This window comes from Nasonia vitripennis, chromosome 1, assembly GCF_009193385.2.
Source record: "Nasonia vitripennis strain AsymCx chromosome 1, Nvit_psr_1.1, whole genome shotgun sequence".
Lineage (NCBI taxonomy): Eukaryota > Metazoa > Arthropoda > Insecta > Hymenoptera > Pteromalidae > Nasonia > Nasonia vitripennis.
In genome coordinates, this window is record NC_045757.1 from 22,210,102 (window position 1) to 22,227,404 (window position 17,303).

Consider the following 17,303-nt stretch of genomic DNA (forward strand, 5'->3'; position numbering starts at 1 on the left):
AAAGTGAATGGCACAGATATTTTTATCTCATCAGTATGCGAGCCAGTTACTGTGAATGTCCAAATCGGTCATTATCATGCTAAATCCATGATATTAAAGTTGGACGTCTGTTCTTTTGTGTGAAGACTTGTTAAATTATTTAAAAACTGACTGCCATATCAGTTTTTACTTAACCATCTTGGTTCGGCTTTTGATCTTGAACCCTACGGCTTTGGCGGCAAAATATACAGGTAGGTCCGTATATGGGTTTATCGGAAACAATAACATCTCTTTTTTGACAATTTAATGGATTCAACTCAATATATTGTTTCAACATGCCAATACACACAACTTGTTTCACAGTTTTATTTTTGCTCTTATTTGAAAACTATCGTACCTAGAGCATTGAAATTTTACAACTTAATTTGTATTGGCATGTTCAAACAATATATTGAGTTGAATTCATTCTAGCTGATATGAATTCGACTTTCATGTATGAGCCCACCTGTATTTTTTGACGCCGAAGCCATAAGGTTCAAGGTTAAAAGCCGAACTAAGACAGTCAAGTGAAAACTGGGATGGCAGCCAGTTTTTAAATAATTTAACAAGTCTTCACACAAAAGAAGAGACATTCAACTTTAATATCATGGATTTAGCATGATCCTGATAGTACTTGGACATTGACAGAAACTGGCTCGCATACTGATGAGGTTGAAATATCTGTTCAAACCTCATTATTGGTGACTGTGAGCACATCGATGACACTTTTTACACAGTACTTGCACTTAGACAACACAAAGTCAGTCAGTACCGCATACTTGTACTTACTTTCATATATGAGTGTATGCATCTGTAGGATTAGGTTGACACTTTTAACACATACCTTTTATACTAAAAGTTTACATTGAAACATTGTCAAAAAACATATTTTTGATTATTTCTTTTGATTCTAAGTCATTTTTATTAATTTCCAATGCTAAAAATAGTAAGAAACGCACAATTGTCATTAGTTCTATTTTCAAGTCTGATTCCCCAGTCCTTGGCCAGTGACTGTGTCAAAAATCTGACGAAATAGGCACAGCGACTGGCGAGTCACTGCTAAACGCACTGGCCAGTTCAATCTGAACTGGGCAGTGACTGGTAATAAACTGCTGAACATTTCTACCAGGGACCAAGCAAAGAATCGTCTCTCGTTATAAATTGATATCAGGTTGTTGCTCGACATATCGCGGTTATTTGCTCCCGTTCAGACAGCACGTTTTATTTTTTACAGTCGATCAGGTAGTTTAGATCATGTAGAACGGTTATCCAGTAGATCCGAGTGAGTTTATAGAATAATCATATTAGTGCATCAATTACAATCGACACTTACTAATTTATCAGTAACACTTACTGCACGCTCGTTTATCTGCTCGGTATTACGGCCTTGGTCGATTTTCATTTTTATTATTTTCATCATCTATAAAATGAGACTCCCGGGCTCACGATCTATATAATTATCTCGAAACGTGTTGATTCTGCAGCGGTTTTAATCGAATTCGGATTAGAAAACTGTTACGCATGATTAAAAATATTGTTGTTATTAAGTACCGGTATATCGAGTTAATTTCTTTCTCAAAAATACGATTTTACTCCTTTCAATTCAGCGTGAATTGCCAAAAAATTAGAGAAAAAATCGCACGCGCGCAACTCTCATCGTTGATTCAGCTCGTCCTTATCCGAATTTCTCTTTCTCTTGCGTCCCTTCACTTTCCGCATGTATACGCGTATATAAATAAGGTATTCCGCACACCCCTTCATCTACATTGCGCATATGTCGCCTGATGCATCTCGGCAGCGGCAGCACCAGCGCCGCCTCTCTTTATCTCCTTTTAAAGCATAAAACATTATACAGCCGCGTCGCATAGCCGGGGAAATACATATAAAGGACCTCTCGAGCTGGAGAGGTCCGGCGACGACGTGCGACGCACAAGCCGCGAGTCCATAACGCGAGCGCGGCCGTGGAATATCAAATGCGCGCTCTCTCTCTCTCTCCCGCGAATACCTACCTTCTCCATTGAGGTCGACTGCAGGAGCTTGTATCTGGCTCTTATACGCGGCGTTTTCATCACGAGAGAGCCACTCTCGGCCTGACCATTCCCACGACTTAGGACGACGGGAGCGGGAGATGCAGATATGTATGAGCTCAAGCACAGACGTTATATTATTATGCCCGCGCCGAATGTACACCTAAATTCACACGCTTGACCGGGCAGAAGCGTAAACACGAGCGACTCGCTCCGACGGGAAATCTGCGTGAGTACTCCATGCGTTTACCTGACCTAGATGACTTGCGTAAAATTGTATACTGCGCGCAGGCGCTCTATACATACGGCAAAATTGTAAGCAGTGCTTCGCAAATTTTACTTCGCAAAATCACTTGTGCGTCTGCTCCTCGAAATTAGCGGGCGCTAAAGTACTTTTGCGCCCGCTGGTCGGAAAACGATTACTTTTGTCCCTAATTTTAGGTCAAAAAAAACGCAAAAATCGTGCATGTGTTACAAAATCAAGGAGCGCGGTAGCGCCCCCGATGGCAAGTATAAGTACTAGAGTACTATACGCGTTGTCGGGCGCACCGCAACCTTAAATTCTTTGAAATGGAGTTTTCTAACCTCTACAAAATATTCAAACATTTCTATCTTATTGAAATACGTTGTTTTATCAGGCAAATCCATGTTACTTTCAAAGATATTAAAAGAACTTTTATTTAAAAAAAGTTTCGTAAAAAATGTACAATCCGTTATCATTCTATAGCTGACCAAAATTTTGTGTTATGTTTTTCTTTTCAATTTGTTGTTCTTCTCCCAACTTCCGTTCTTAGCCTCGAAACTTCCGTGGCGCGAAGAAATCAAATCGAATTACAAATTTAAAAAATATATATATATATATATATATATATATATATATATACAGTAAAAAGATGCATTCGGTGCATAGTATTTATTAAAATGAGTCGACCTTTGATACTTGGGGTTTTTGGGGTTGTTGAACATGAATATCGCGACGGCGACAGCCTCCGAGGTACCTGGTGCCCAGGGTGGACAATATAAACGTCGTCTCCTAGAGTTTTATGAGAGTTTGTAACGCAATTAGTCAAAACTCGTTACTGGGGGGTTTTTAGGGTCGCTTATCACTCCGTAGTTTATGAGGTATGTGTGGATACTGGTTGTATATATTGCTGTGGAGATAGATTTTAGCGTGTACATGTATTTATTTTACAAATCTCATTTGATGTTTGATTTTGAACTAAAACAAATACTCACTATTTTAACAACTGTTTGATGATTCTCTTTTAAGTTAGTGAGGTATAATGTAATATATCTATCGAGAGGATAGTTTTTATTATAATTATTACCCTTAAAAATTCGTGAAATCTTTAAAATAAAACATTTCTCAAAAGATAAAAGGTATGCAAGTATAAACTGGTTTTTATTCACTATTAATTTTGTATTTGATGTTGATATAATTCATTCAAATAATTATTTATATAAGCGACAAACTATGGTAAAAAATATATCATATCCAATAGTTAAATGGCAATATTACGTATTTGGAAAAAATTTATCAAATTATTCTTTAATACGATTTATAATTTCATGGTTTTCCTAACGTCATTGTTAATTTACTGGCGGTATTCTACACTACTATTAATATACTTGATAAACCCGTTCAGTTGATAGTTCCTAATGTGAATTGTTTGATTTGATAAAAATTAATAACATTGTCAAATAAACTTATAACATCTTTTAAATTTAGTGAAGCACAGCATCATTAATTGATAAATGCAGATATTGAAAAATGAAAACTTATCATTGAAAAATTATTCTTTTTATCTCACCGTAAAATTATTAAGCCACGGGTTTATCAAGTATGTTCATAGTAGTGTAGAATACCGCCAGTAAATTAACAATGACGTTAGGAAAACAATGAAATTATAAATCGTATTGAAGAATAATTTGATAAATTTATTCGAAATACGTAATTGTCATTTAACTATTTGATTTCATATATGTTTTTACCATAGTTTGTCACTTATATAAATAATTATTTCAATGAATTATATCATCATCAAATTAAAAATTCATAATTAATAAAAACCAGTTTATACTTGCCTACCTTTTACCTTTTGAGAAAGGTTTTATTTTAAAGATCGTATATTACGTGCCTAGGGAGGAAAAAACTTGGACAGTCCATATCTCGTGTAAATCCCGGGCGCCTGGAGGGGAATGTGCATTTTCGGTGCTGGTGTGAAGAAAAATAGTATACGCACCACGGGAGGAAATTATAACAGCCCATACCTCATGTTTGCCACCCTCGCCTTCAGCTCGGGTGACAATTTACACGAGATATGGACTGTCCAAGTTTTTTCCTCCCTAGGCACGTAATATACTATTAAAAAGTGTTTGCATGACACTCATATTTCTTCTCTTATGATAATCGGCTTGAGATGCGGATACAGCTATATCAAAGCTATCAAGTACCGCAAAACATGATGTGAAAGCAAAAAAGTGAATATTCAAGTGAGCTGTATAGTGAATTCAAAACTATGAATTAAAATTGTTATGTAGGTACATTATTATTTGCAGATGATAATTTAAGTAAACGGTCTTTTTCACACACTAAATGAGGTTTATCTGGCATTACTGAAATACTCTGAAACATACTTCTGATAGTACTTTATTTTAACAAATTTTGACTACAAATTTTGCCCAGAAATAGTATTAATTAATAAATAATTAATAAAGGGGCGCTATAATCGATTACTAGAGATTCCGAGAGTTTGAGCTGCGACCGGGTGAAGGGGAATTAAAGGCCAGTCCAAAACTGAATCTTTGTTCAATGAAAATGTAGCCCTTGTTATATTTTTGAAATTTTACTCTTTGAAATTAGGATCTCTTTATCCCTTTCGAAAAAAGACATGGTAATCGTATTCTATGATTCATCCTCTGACTGGCTATTCGAATATAGTGTACGTAAGGTAACGACAGCCAGTAATTTTAATACACAGTAACTATCCTCAACTTAATTCGGCAAAGTCGAAAAGCAGAAAAAGCGACCGCTCTAACGACTCCATTACCCAAGCGGTTCTCAAAGACAATCGGAGCTGCAGAACCGCTGCTGAATAATGTGCGCGAAACCGTTCGAAGCGAAAGCACCAAGGTCTCTCGCTCGCTGTCGACGACTTTCAAGTTCAAACGTAACGGTCATGCGAAGCTTGCTTTAAACGGCGCATCTAAGCAAAACTCAAGAGCGTGTATACCTGTACGTACACATCTGAAGCTGAACGAAAGGGGCCGACAATACTCATAACTTTTGGGGGGGATATAACGACCGAGAGTCATTGCTGCAGCAGTATCAGAAATAGGAAGAGACGCCTACGAACGAAACTGCGAGCGTGTGAAAATGCCATGGCTGGTGGCTTTTTGCGCGTAGTCGCTGTCAAGCTTCTCTCTCTCTCTCTCTCTCTCTCTCTCTCTCTCTCTCTCTCTCTCTCTCTCTCTCTCTCTATCTATCTCTCTCTGCGACCGCGGTGTGCTGTTATTTTCGGGGTAATCTGCCCGAGACCGTGGAGCGCGCGTACGTGTCTACTTACTCTCTGTACGTCTCTCTTTCGCGTCGACGCGACGAAACCGTTCCTCTCTACTATACACTCACTTCTCACTGCGGGACCCGACTCCTTTTTCCATTTCCGCGTGACCTTTCTTTGCCCCATCCTATCTAATCTTCTCGTGAGAGACTCGCTCGACTCGCTAAAACGCGCCGAGCAAAGCGAGATGCAGAGAAAGTAAGGAGAGCTGCGCATGAGATAAGGTTACGCCGGCGAAGGTCCATCAAAATGAGCTAGTGATTAACGCGGGCCATTCCTGTTCTATCTTGTGTGTTGGATGAAGAAACAAAGAATAAAAATACGAGATACGATAGACTCAGCCGTAGGACTATTAAACATTTGTTACGATTCCACAGAAAATTGAACTGCATAATATAGTATACTTATTTTCTCTTGCAATACAGTTATTCTTTCTTATGTAAACGAAACTGCATTATCGACTGTGAAAATATGCGTTTCATTGAGAGTCAGTGTGTAAAAAAGACGTTAAAGTGAGGTAGCACGAGAGAAAGAGAGTAATGATGAGAAGACTTGAGAAGGAAGGCGGAAGTGGAGAAACGCCGAGGAGGAGTAGTAGTGGCAAAAAGTACGAGAGCTAGCAGGGAAGCGAAGAATAGTACATTACGATACATGTGACTTAAATGGTTCTTTTTTACACTGAACCTGAACTGAACCATTTAAGTCAAGAGTATCGTATAAAATTTTATAGCACAGACTGCTAAAGTTCGTAAGTCTCGCCTATTCGTGACTAAAGTAGTCCTTATTTGCACCGTGAGGTTAGCGCACGAGCGTAGCGAGTGTGATAAACACGGTGCAAAAAAGGACTATTTTAGTCACAGATAGGCGTGACTTAACAGCGGATTTTAGCCACACTGTGCTATAAAACCGTTTTATGACATTTCCACAGAAATTGGTATACAGCTACACGTGCATGCTGATAAGTGTGGTAAGGCTTTCAAGTGCTAGTTTTCTGTTTGCAGTTGCACATACAATGCAAACCACATGACGATTTGCCTTCAATAACGCGAGATTCTGGGAAAGTGCTTCAGCAACGCGGCCTTTTCATTTTTATGATGATAAGTATGAGCTGCCAAATTTTTCACAGGATGCTGTGACCGTTCTCAACTGAGTTAGAAGTAACTCAAGGGATCGGTAAGAGCTTCAGTTGAAGTTAAAATTAGAAAATACGATGCCGCGATATAAGATGTATGGTTGCGATTTCTGCATAACACCGCAATTCCTCATTCTCTACCTGCGCGCAAACGTTCCCACTCTCGTACACACATACAAGAGGTCGACACAAAAACAGCTCGCATTCGTCTTCCCGCGCATTATGTATTGAATCCCTCAGCACATGATTTAAGAGAAATCTTTTATGCGAGACTCATAAGACACGCTAGACGCATCACACGCCGTCAGAATATTTGGCGAAAAAAGATTAGCGGCAAGCCGCGTCACGCGAGAGGACACACACATCCGCCGGAATCTCCACTGCTGCTCTGCCTTTGGTATATCGTACAGATAGCCATCAACAACAATAACAGAGGCTGCGCATGCACGCGGCAGTTTAGCCGGGGGCGAGGGCAGGTCGATCATTAGAATCCACTTTGAATGCCAATCTCCGCAGGCCTTAGCATTTTAGGCGCGTGCTGCCGCAGAAAAACATTGGGGCAGTCGAAATTTCGAGGCGTGCGAGTCACCGGCAGCGTGTCTTGAGAAATGAATGAGCCTTGGTATGGGGTAGGCGGAGGAGAAATTAGAAGCACCGCAAATAAAACAAAACAAAGCGCCCGAGACTGCACGTATAAACGTTGCGTGGCGGACGCACTATATGGTCAACGCTAAGAAATAACTTTGCAATACAAACGAAAAAAATAGAGCTGCGTGCCAGCATTTCTGGGATTGTTTCAGTCATCTTTTTTGTGAGACCAAGACTTATGGACGTATGCATCAGTCTGGGTGCAAAAACGTGCGAAGCTTTTTGTTCCCAGCAGCTCTAGTTCGTATATAAACAAGAGAATTAACTTTTTAACAGCAAACTAACAGAGATCGTTATCGAAATGCAATTGTGGCTGATCATGAGTTTAATTTTGATAGTTACAGTTCAGCTCAGGGGAATGCGCTCGATGCGGGCGCAACAAGTTGGCCCACAGCCGAAGGAAAAAACGCGAAAGAAAGCGATGCGTAAATATCAGGAGAGATGGAGAGTAAGAGAGAGGGAGAGAAATCTATCGTCTCAAATTGGAGCAAAGCACGCAAAAATTGCTGAAAATAGTGTGGGAAGATGCCGGAGCGAGCGCTCGCGGTAATTGCGGGTCGAAAGGAGTAAAGAGGGACGACTACCCGAGCTGGCGAACCTTTTAACGGACTCCGCACTGCATCATCCATTGTCCGGCCCAGAGACTCGGAGAGAGAGAGAGAGAGAGAGAGAGAGAGAGAGAGAGAGAGCCAGAGTCCCCCAGGGCAACGACGTTTTTTTTTAATTTCCGCGCTTCTTTTTTTTTAATAAGCGGTCAACGCTCGGACGCACGATAGACGTGTAACCAGCCGCGGGGGCTGCACGGATTTCGAGAAATCCTCGGGGGGCGACGATCGCCTCACGTTATATTCGCACGAGATCAACAACTCCTGCGGTGGTGCGGTTTGCGAGAAATATCGATCGCACACTGTATCGATCGAGGCGCGCATGGTCCCACTAATTCTCCGGAGAAATCTGTGACACGCAGGAGAGATACACCTAGCTATCAACCACCGAGCAAATATTATCCCCGGCTATATGAGAGCTGGGTATTATGTATTGCTGCAGTGCCGTGCGCTGTATGGAGGTAGCCGCGTGCCTCGGAAAAAGGGAGAACTGCGCTCTCGAGGCAGAGAGAAGCGTTAGTGGCTTATTTACGGGTGCGAGCTGTTCGTTAATCGATTTTAAGGCTTATTAATCGGGGCATCTGTGTCGGAAACGCGGTATTTACGGCTCCGAGGATTTTCTCCTGCCGTGCAAAGATTAACGTAAATAAATATAAAAATTATATTAATGAACCTATAGATGTAAATGAAAACTAGGTTAACGAAACAATGCCCATTATGAAATAGCGTCTGCAGTTTATCTCATTGTGTAGAGTACAACAGGTGCGCGTGTGAGTGATGACTCGCCATACTTGGGCCAGGCGTCATCTCTGCGGATCAAGTAAAGGCGACACATCTGCGAGGAGCTTAAAATTCTTCGAGAGTATAATATATCAGTTTACAATATCGACTTCACAAAGCTGCTATACGCTGCACAAGTTTAAAGATGAGGGGTTGACTCACCATTTTAATGGTATCGCTGCGCAAAGCCTTCTGCAAAGCTGACAATTCTGCCTCGTGGGACTCATGCTGCACTCGCAACTCGGCCGCTCGTGCCCTCGCTGATTCCTCGGCAATCTGGATTAAGGATAAAAAAATGATGGTAAAGACTTCAGGTAATTGTATACTTTGTAATAATATAATCCTAGAAAACGGTATCATGGCTATATTTTGCTACATGTGTACTGAGTAAGATCGAAAGTAGTACATTACGATACAAGTGCGCAAAGTAGATAATTTCCGCACGACGCATCTACGAACATGCAAAGTATCATTTACTATTTTTCCCGCCTAGGTATCGAACTTTGCGCAGGTATAAGTAGGAAAATGCAATTCCTTAACTGGTCAGGAATTAATGTGTTTTTATATGTATACGAATAATTGCATATGACTTAACAGCATGATGGTTAAACTTATTCAAACCAAACCGACTGAACTTAACTTCTGATGCAACAATAAATAGAGATTTCGTAATAATTAAGAAATGAACCTTAGGCCAACGAAATCTCTCTGTAAAAAAGTGACGAGCGAATGTTTTGAAGCTGGACCGGAAGTTAATAAAGCGATTTGGTTGGTTGAGAAACAAATATCCGGTCTTTATCGTTATAGTTGCAATTTTGAACTTCTAACCTCTAAAAAATTGAGAGTGCCCAGCGGGCTTCGGATTTTGCTAGCCAAGTAAACATAACAACTGAATGCGTTTTTTTCTCAGTGTTATTAACCAGTTTATATTTTTATATAAATTCAATTTTATTCATGCCTTTAAAATAATGGATTTGGTAAATAATTATACAGGCAGAAAATTCTTCATCTGTTGCACCTGTTTCAAGCACGTTACATTCACCTATGCACAACGGGTTGTCGTTCTCACGGCTGAAGATATATTATATTATATGTTTGATGGAATTTAATAAAACATATGATTTTGGAATCAGTGAATGTAACCGTAAAATGTGATTATTTATTCCTTTATCACTATACATTTTATTATAAATTAATTATTTAATCGTTACAGGAAAAAACATAATAAAAAATTAAGTATTTTAACGTATTTGAAAGCTAAAGTTGCTTTTGACAAACCTGAAATTCAGCTTATTATAGTTATCTTTTATGATTTTCAATGTAATCATATGTTAGAAAATTGTACGTAAAAATGAGTTGGTGCATACCGCTACAATATTTGAATTCTATGTTTTAATACCACCTAGAGAACCAATATTATTTCAGTACGTATGCGATGAGAAATATAACTTCACCAAAGATTATTATATTTTGCATTAAAATGATGCATTACGTGAAAGGAATTTGTATGTAATAATTGAACTGCCAGCGAATTTCAATATAGGGATATCTCAGATCTACTGATGAAATTCCACTTTATGCGATTAAATATTAAATATTGGAAACTCACAAATTAAGATTCACAATTATGTGCCCTAAATCTAAAATATTTCATTTTTATTGTTTTGCATCAGAAGTTCATGAGAAAAAAAACCGCTGACAATTCTTGGGCACGTAGCTTCCTTCGAAATTATGTATTGCTTTAATATCAAAATTGTTTTTACTTCATATATATACAGTTTTTGTACTTTTCTGTTTGAGGGATAAAGTTATTTAAGGTAGTACTACCGGTAGGTAGCTACTTAAAACAAAGTCCACTTTTTATTTCTTAATTATTTGTGGGATATATACTTAATAATAGAGATCGCATATTATCTATATTACAGTATATACTGTTATCAATATTACAGTAACGAAAAAAACGACTTTCTATCAAACGATATTGCCTATGAGTTCGACTGTGGATGGATCGCGAACCCGATTTGTTCTAAGGATGGCGACTATCCAAAAACCATAAAAGAAATGATCGCAAGAAAAAGTAAACTTGAGGGTCGAAGAAAGTCAAAGCTACCAAAATTTTCTAAAGAATGGATAGAATCCATCGAGTAATTTATAGTAGATATATTTCATTCACATTCACATTTCGCGCTAATAAAGCTCATACACAAGCCTCTTTTGCGTCGTAGACTAGTACATTCTTGAGTACATTACGTTCGTTTACGTCAAAAGCACATTGATTGTTCAGCATCGTAAAAAATTACAAAATTTACTAAAATTTTCAGATTTTTAGAGGTGGTGTGCCGAATGTATACTACTGGGGAAATTCATATGTACCTTCGTTAGGAGCAACGTTATATTCTTTTTGAAAATTATGTTTTTTAAATTAAAAAGTATATATTACATCATAATAATATTTTTGTATGCCAAAAACAGAATGAAAATTTTAAATATTTGCATGTTTTTACATCATTTTTCAAATTAATATCCATCTAAAAAATTGATCTTTTTGAAAAAACAAACACCTCCGTATATCAATATGTATCTTTTAAATCTAATGAATTGCTGATCTCAATTTTATAATTATATAACTTTTAGAGGAACTTTAGATTATTATGGACTAAATCATTACACTGCTATTTTAGTTGAACCATTACCGAAAGTAGCAGAATCGAATCCTTTGAATGACAGTGGATTGCAGTATACAGCAGACGAAAAATGGCTTTCAAGTGAAACCAAATGGTTAAAAGTTAGTTCGATATATCTATGTTGTATGGGTTTAATATTTAATTCAACTTTACTAGATTACATTTCTAGATTGTTCCCGAGGGATTAGGAGACATTTTAAGAATAATTAAAAACAAATACAACAATCCTCCTGTTTACATAATGGAAAATGGAGTCACCGATTCAAATGTAGTTAATATGATACAAACAGAATTCAATATTTGTATGCATACATGAAAGAAATGCTTGTGCAATGAAAAGGGACGGTTGTAATGTAAAAGCTTATACAATCTGGAGTTTCTTAAATAGTTTTGAATTTTGAAAGGGTTTTCTGTTAGTTTCGTAAAATTCATAGCATAGCATAGCTTATTTTATTTTTTCTAGCGAAGACTTGTAATAGTCGATTCCAACGATCCCAGTAGAACGGACGCCCAAAAGATCAGTTTCATAAAACTACAGCCTATAGATAATTTCTAAATTACAAATATTTTTTGAGTCCTATTTTTTTGAATGCAAAATTAATTTAACCATGCTTAAAGAAAAATCGATTTTCATTCTTTATGTAATACCCTGTAATTATCAGCAAATTATAGTAAGTATATGGATGGTAAAAATTTAATAATTATGATTTTTATATCAGATAGAAATCGTATTAAATAAATATTTATTCACAAGTTTAAGCCTTTGAATGTTTATTCACCCACAAATTATGCATACTGAACAACTACGTACACAGAAGTACGCATTTATCTAAGAATACTTAATCCGAACCCCAATCTTGAGACTTTAACTATTAACAAAACTTCCTCAAAAAAGAATCAAAATTTTATTTATTTTTGCACAAGTTTTTTGTTGTTAAAAATGATTAGTATTTGTAGTGATACCCTAATACTATGTATAAATTTGTCATCGTTAGTTTTATGCTATATTTGAATTTTTTGTGAAATATGATTAGTATATTGCATGGCAAATAGAAACACATTCTTTCTTATATGTGAAATTTCAATTTTTTTTACTTAACTCGTAAGAATCGGATGTATATATAGATACGGATATATGTTTACATCATACGTTATCATTAATTTTACTATAGCGTCATCTTGCAATATCATCCAGTCATGTACATTCAAAGATAATGAGCTGAAATTAGACTATCAGTTTTGTTGGAGTCGTTCCAAGATGAGTTATGTTAGGCTTAATTTTTACCAATTATCAATTATTATATTAAGGTAACGCATTTGTTTAGTTTAAAAAGTACGTTTCTTAAAAATTCATATTTTTTTTAAAGGGTAGTGATTCTTAAAGGTGAACACGTCATAAATTTAAATTTTCCCGATGATTTCTCAATTGGAATTGGCACCTCATCATATCAAATTGAAGGGGCTTGGAATACAAGTGGTAAGTATTTGTTTTAGCTAAACGCATCTATACGACATAATAAATGATATTTTTTTTTATAATCTTGTAAAGACAAAGGGGAAAGTGTCTGGGATCGATATGTTCATCAAAATCCACACAAAATACATAATCAATCAACTGGAGATTTTGCGTGTGACTCCTATCACAAATACAAAGAAGATGTAAAACAAATAAAAGATATGGGTGTGAGTATAATTGGTCAGATATCTAAATTTTTGATAATCATCTCAAAAAATATAATAAAGACAAATTGCATATACTGTACAATATCACATCGAAAAAAATTACATGTTTGTTAAATTGACAGTGTCACTTCAAGGATTTTACAACTTTTTATAGTCGCAATTTACACGCTGAATCGATAAAAAGTGTTTAATAAACTCGTGAAAAATGATTTTCCAGTGCGAGAATTAATTATCCCGCATCAACATTGAAGACTCTAATTGTTTATATGGGTTTCTAATAATAATTGAATATTTTTATGCATAGCTGAATCACTACAGATTTTCCTTAAGCTGGCCAAGGATATTACCAACAGGGTATGCAAACGTTAGAAGCAAGGATGGATTGAAGTATTATCACGATCTATTAACTGAACTCGAGGCCAACAAAATTACACCTTTTGTAACTATTTATCATTGGGATCATCCAGAGGCACTGCAAAAAATAGGTGGCTGGACAAACGAGATAATGGTTGATTTGTTCGGCGATTATGCAAGAATCGTGTTTCGTGAATTTGGTGATCGAGTTAAATTTTTCACGACAATAAATGAGCCGTTCGCCGTTTGCAGAGATGGTTACACAACAGGCGTTCAAGCTCCAGGTTCAGTATGCCAGGCTAGCTGTAACTAATTTATAGTGTACATTTGAAAGTATAGTACACGATACAATGTTTCCAATATAAGATTATAATTTATCTAAGTTGATAGGTAATGTTGTTATAATTAAAATTAGTTTTAAATTAGTAAAATTATATTGGTTCTACAAACATATAATAGTATATTGTGTACCAAGGACGTAATAAGTGAGCAATTAGACTGCATTATTAGACCGAGTTTGCAGTACGAGTCGAGGCGAGTGCGTCTCCAAGCCGAAAAGAAGTACTGCAACCACACTAGGTCGAAAAGCCTACTTAGCCCGTGGTACACACCATATTTTTTGTAACGCGCGGACGTATTTTTGTGGTTTTTTTTTGTGTACGTATTAAGCAAGAATTTTTGACCTTGCGTAATTGCAGTACTCGTCTTCGGCTCGCTAAAACGTACTCGCCTTCGATCTAAAAAAGTCCACTTTACGCCCTTAGTACGCAATATAGTATTAATTGTGTACTTGGTTACATAGTTTATTTTAATTTAAGGAAATGAAAAATGAATTGAATATTTTAATTGGTTCTTTTTTTAAGGCTACACATTAGGTAGAGTAGCAGAGTATCTTTGCGGACACAATATTTTAAAAGCTCATGCCCGAGCTTATCACATATATAACGATGAATTCCGCGCTAGCCAAGGTGGGAAAATAGGAATAAGTTTGCCATGTTATCATCATTTTTTAAACGATGAAAATGATGTCATGTTACGTGAAATTGCTTTTCAATTTGAGTGTGGTAGATTTGCACATCCTATATTTTCGGCTGAAGGGGACTATCCAACTATTGTCAAAGAACGGATTAGTGAAAGGAGTAAACTACAAGGGTACACTCGGTCGAAATTACCGACTTTTACAAAAGATTGGATTGAGTACATTAAGTGAGTTTGACATTTTGTTTTATATATGAAAATTATTACTTTGATATTATATTTAATTTATGCCGTTTAATTAAAACATTATGGCAGAGGTTCTGCTGACTATTACGGATTAAATCATTACACTTCAGCCATTGTAGAAGCCGCTCCAAAAGATGAAAATGGTATAGAAGTAAATGATGAAGGTGTGATTTACAAATCCGATCCTAAGTGGGTAAACACTACCAGCGACTGGTTAAAAGTTAGCAACTATTTTACATTATGATAAAAATAGTCAAGTAATAAACGTATGTACAACATACATTACAAAAAACATCATGTAATGATTCAGTATGTTTACATTGTTATAGATTGTACCCGAAGGCTTACGCTATGTTTTGAAAACTATCAAGCAAAGATATGGTAACCCTGAAATTTATATTTTGGAAAATGGAGTTTCTGATAACGGAACTCTAAGTGATCTGCAGCGTAAAGAGTATTTGCATTCGTACATGCGTGAAATGCTAATTGCTATGAAACTTGATGGTTGTAATGTAAAAGCTTACACAATCTGGAGCTTATTGGATAATTTCGAATGGGATAGAGGCTACAGGTAAATGCAACAAGCTTTTTTGTACAATTACCTATTAATTTTATAGTCAAATAAATTCTAGATTGTTCGCTGTATTTAAATAAATTTAAGAGAAAAGAACTTTATTGGTTTCTGTAAACCCATTATAATAATTGTTTGTCCACAGAAGTGCAGAAGCGTTCATTTTCAGAGCTTTTAAGGGGACACAACACTTTTAAACCGTGAAATAAAGATTCACCAAGGAAAATTACAAAATTAAAGTAAATAATTTGATATATTTTTTAATGATGCTTGGTAATAAAACCCTCAAATTTACCGTGTTGAAAAATGAATTACTCACTTATACCTCACTTACTCATTGTGGCACTCGGTGCAATATTTTGTGAATTTTTTCACTGTCCGTAGGACTTCAAGTGAACGAGTGGTTTTTTTTGGACTAAAATTTGAGGAGGACACTTTGTACACTTGTACTTTTGTTATGAATGCAGGGATTTTAATTTGAATAAGTAGAAAATGTTTTATACACCAAAAAGGTGGCATCTTTTCATCGCCAAACATTTTCTACTTATTCAAATTAAAATCCCTGCATTCATAACAAAAGTACAAGTGTACAAAGTGTCCTCCTCAAATTTTAGCCCAAAAGAACCACTCGTTCACGTGGAATCCTACGGACAGTGAACAAATTCACAAAACATTGCACCAAGTGCCACAATGGGTAAGTGAGTGTAATTCATTTTTTAACACGGTAAATTTGAGGGTTTTATTACCAAGTATCACTAACAAAAATATCAAATTATTTACTTAAATTCTGTAACTTTTCCTTGTTATTTTTTTTTCACAGTTTAAAAGTGTTGTGTCCCCTTAATATCTACAAACATGTGAAGCAGAAGCACATAGAGTGTTAGATCAAGCTTATAAAATTTCAAAATAACACTCTTTGTGCCTTTGTTTTGTATGTTTCTAGACTCTGGAGATGAAAATCTCTGCATGTTTGAAACGTTCGTGATGTAAACAAACAATGAAATACTTTCACGAAGATAAACAATGTTATCTCCCTTAAAATTTATTTAAAAAGCCTAATTAATTTTATTACAACACTTTATAAATCAATACAACAATACATCATATTTTCTTTTAGTGAACATTTTGGAGTTATTAAAGTGGATTTTAATAGCACAGATAGATCTAGAACACCAAAAGAATCCGCACAGTGGATAAAAACCATAGCTAATAACAGAAAACTCACATGAGATTGATTTAGTTGTTCTAATGTACAACAGATAGTTTAATATAACTTTGAACACATTATTGTATCTTGCATATGTATACGTATGTTTATTGATTTGTAATCAAAAGATATTATATTATTTCTTAATGCAATTATTATTTTACTTACATTGATTCTGAAATTCATAATCATAAGATAATGCTATTAGAGATAAGCATTAATAACACTTCTTCGGATAGCCTTTTAACTTTTATACATATAGTATATTATACTGTATAGTATATCGTCTACATTACAGAGCTAGATTTTAAATGACAATATTCTTATAATATAAGTACATTATACAAAATATACGTTTTTGTATTCACTCCAGCCTGTGGCTTGCACGTAACTTCACACATTACTAAAAGATCGAAGTAAAGTTAGGCACTTATGGACAATGTCAAGAAAGTTACAACAGTTACAACCAAGAAACGTAATAAGAAAATAGTTCGAAGAAGTAAACTATACTATTTATATCAAATACTATTTATAAAAGTACGTCAAATCAATTATCCAAATTAATTTTAATATTTTTTTATGTTATACTATAATAAGTGCATAAGAAGTTTTGTCTACTAAAAAAATAAGGGTTATGTGATGCTAAACAAATGTAATTGTTTTTATTAATTTTTATTACTTTCAATCATATTGTTTAAAAACAGTTAATTATTAAATGGATTCTTTACGATATCATTCTACATATAATTACTGTGTATTTTAAAAATAAATAAACTTTAATCGCTGTACATACGTCAAGAGGGAAACCAT

The 17,303-nt window shown here is 35.7% G+C and overlaps 2 protein-coding genes across 11 annotated transcripts in view; one reads left to right on the plus strand and one right to left on the minus strand.

Moving 5' to 3' along the window:
* The window catches only part of LOC100678557 (janus kinase and microtubule-interacting protein 3), a 112,275-nt gene that overhangs the window by 66,726 nt on the left and 28,246 nt on the right, over positions 1-17,303 (minus strand). For all 10 annotated transcript variants that reach the window (XM_032600176.1, XM_032600166.1, XM_032600172.1 and 7 more), the window contains exon 5: positions 8,933-9,046. In XM_032600176.1, the coding sequence (XP_032456067.1) occupies positions 8,933-9,046 (114 nt within the window). The remainder of the gene's footprint in view (positions 1-8,932; positions 9,047-17,303) is intronic.
* Positions 12,654-16,645, plus strand: LOC100115364 (myrosinase 1). The gene is made up of 8 exons (XM_001600058.4): positions 12,654-12,762; positions 12,822-12,931; positions 13,004-13,137; positions 13,442-13,775; positions 14,355-14,697; positions 14,785-14,935; positions 15,045-15,286; positions 16,404-16,645. The coding sequence occupies exons 1-8, from the start codon at positions 12,713-12,715 to the stop codon at positions 16,513-16,515; spliced, it is 1,476 nt and encodes a 491-aa protein (XP_001600108.2). The 5' UTR covers positions 12,654-12,712; the 3' UTR covers positions 16,516-16,645.

Excerpts from the sequence above, each read along its gene's own strand:
- LOC100115364 (XM_001600058.4), top strand. The coding sequence starts at position 12,713 with ATGAGTTATGTTAGGCTTAATTTTTACCAATTATCAATTATTATATTA. Across the intron at positions 13,776-14,354 it reads AACAGGCGTTCAAGCTCCAG|GCTACACATTAGGTAGAGTA; the intron begins GTTCAGTATGCC and ends TCTTTTTTTAAG. Across the intron at positions 15,287-16,403 it reads GAATGGGATAGAGGCTACAG|TGAACATTTTGGAGTTATTA; the intron begins GTAAATGCAACA and ends ATTTTCTTTTAG.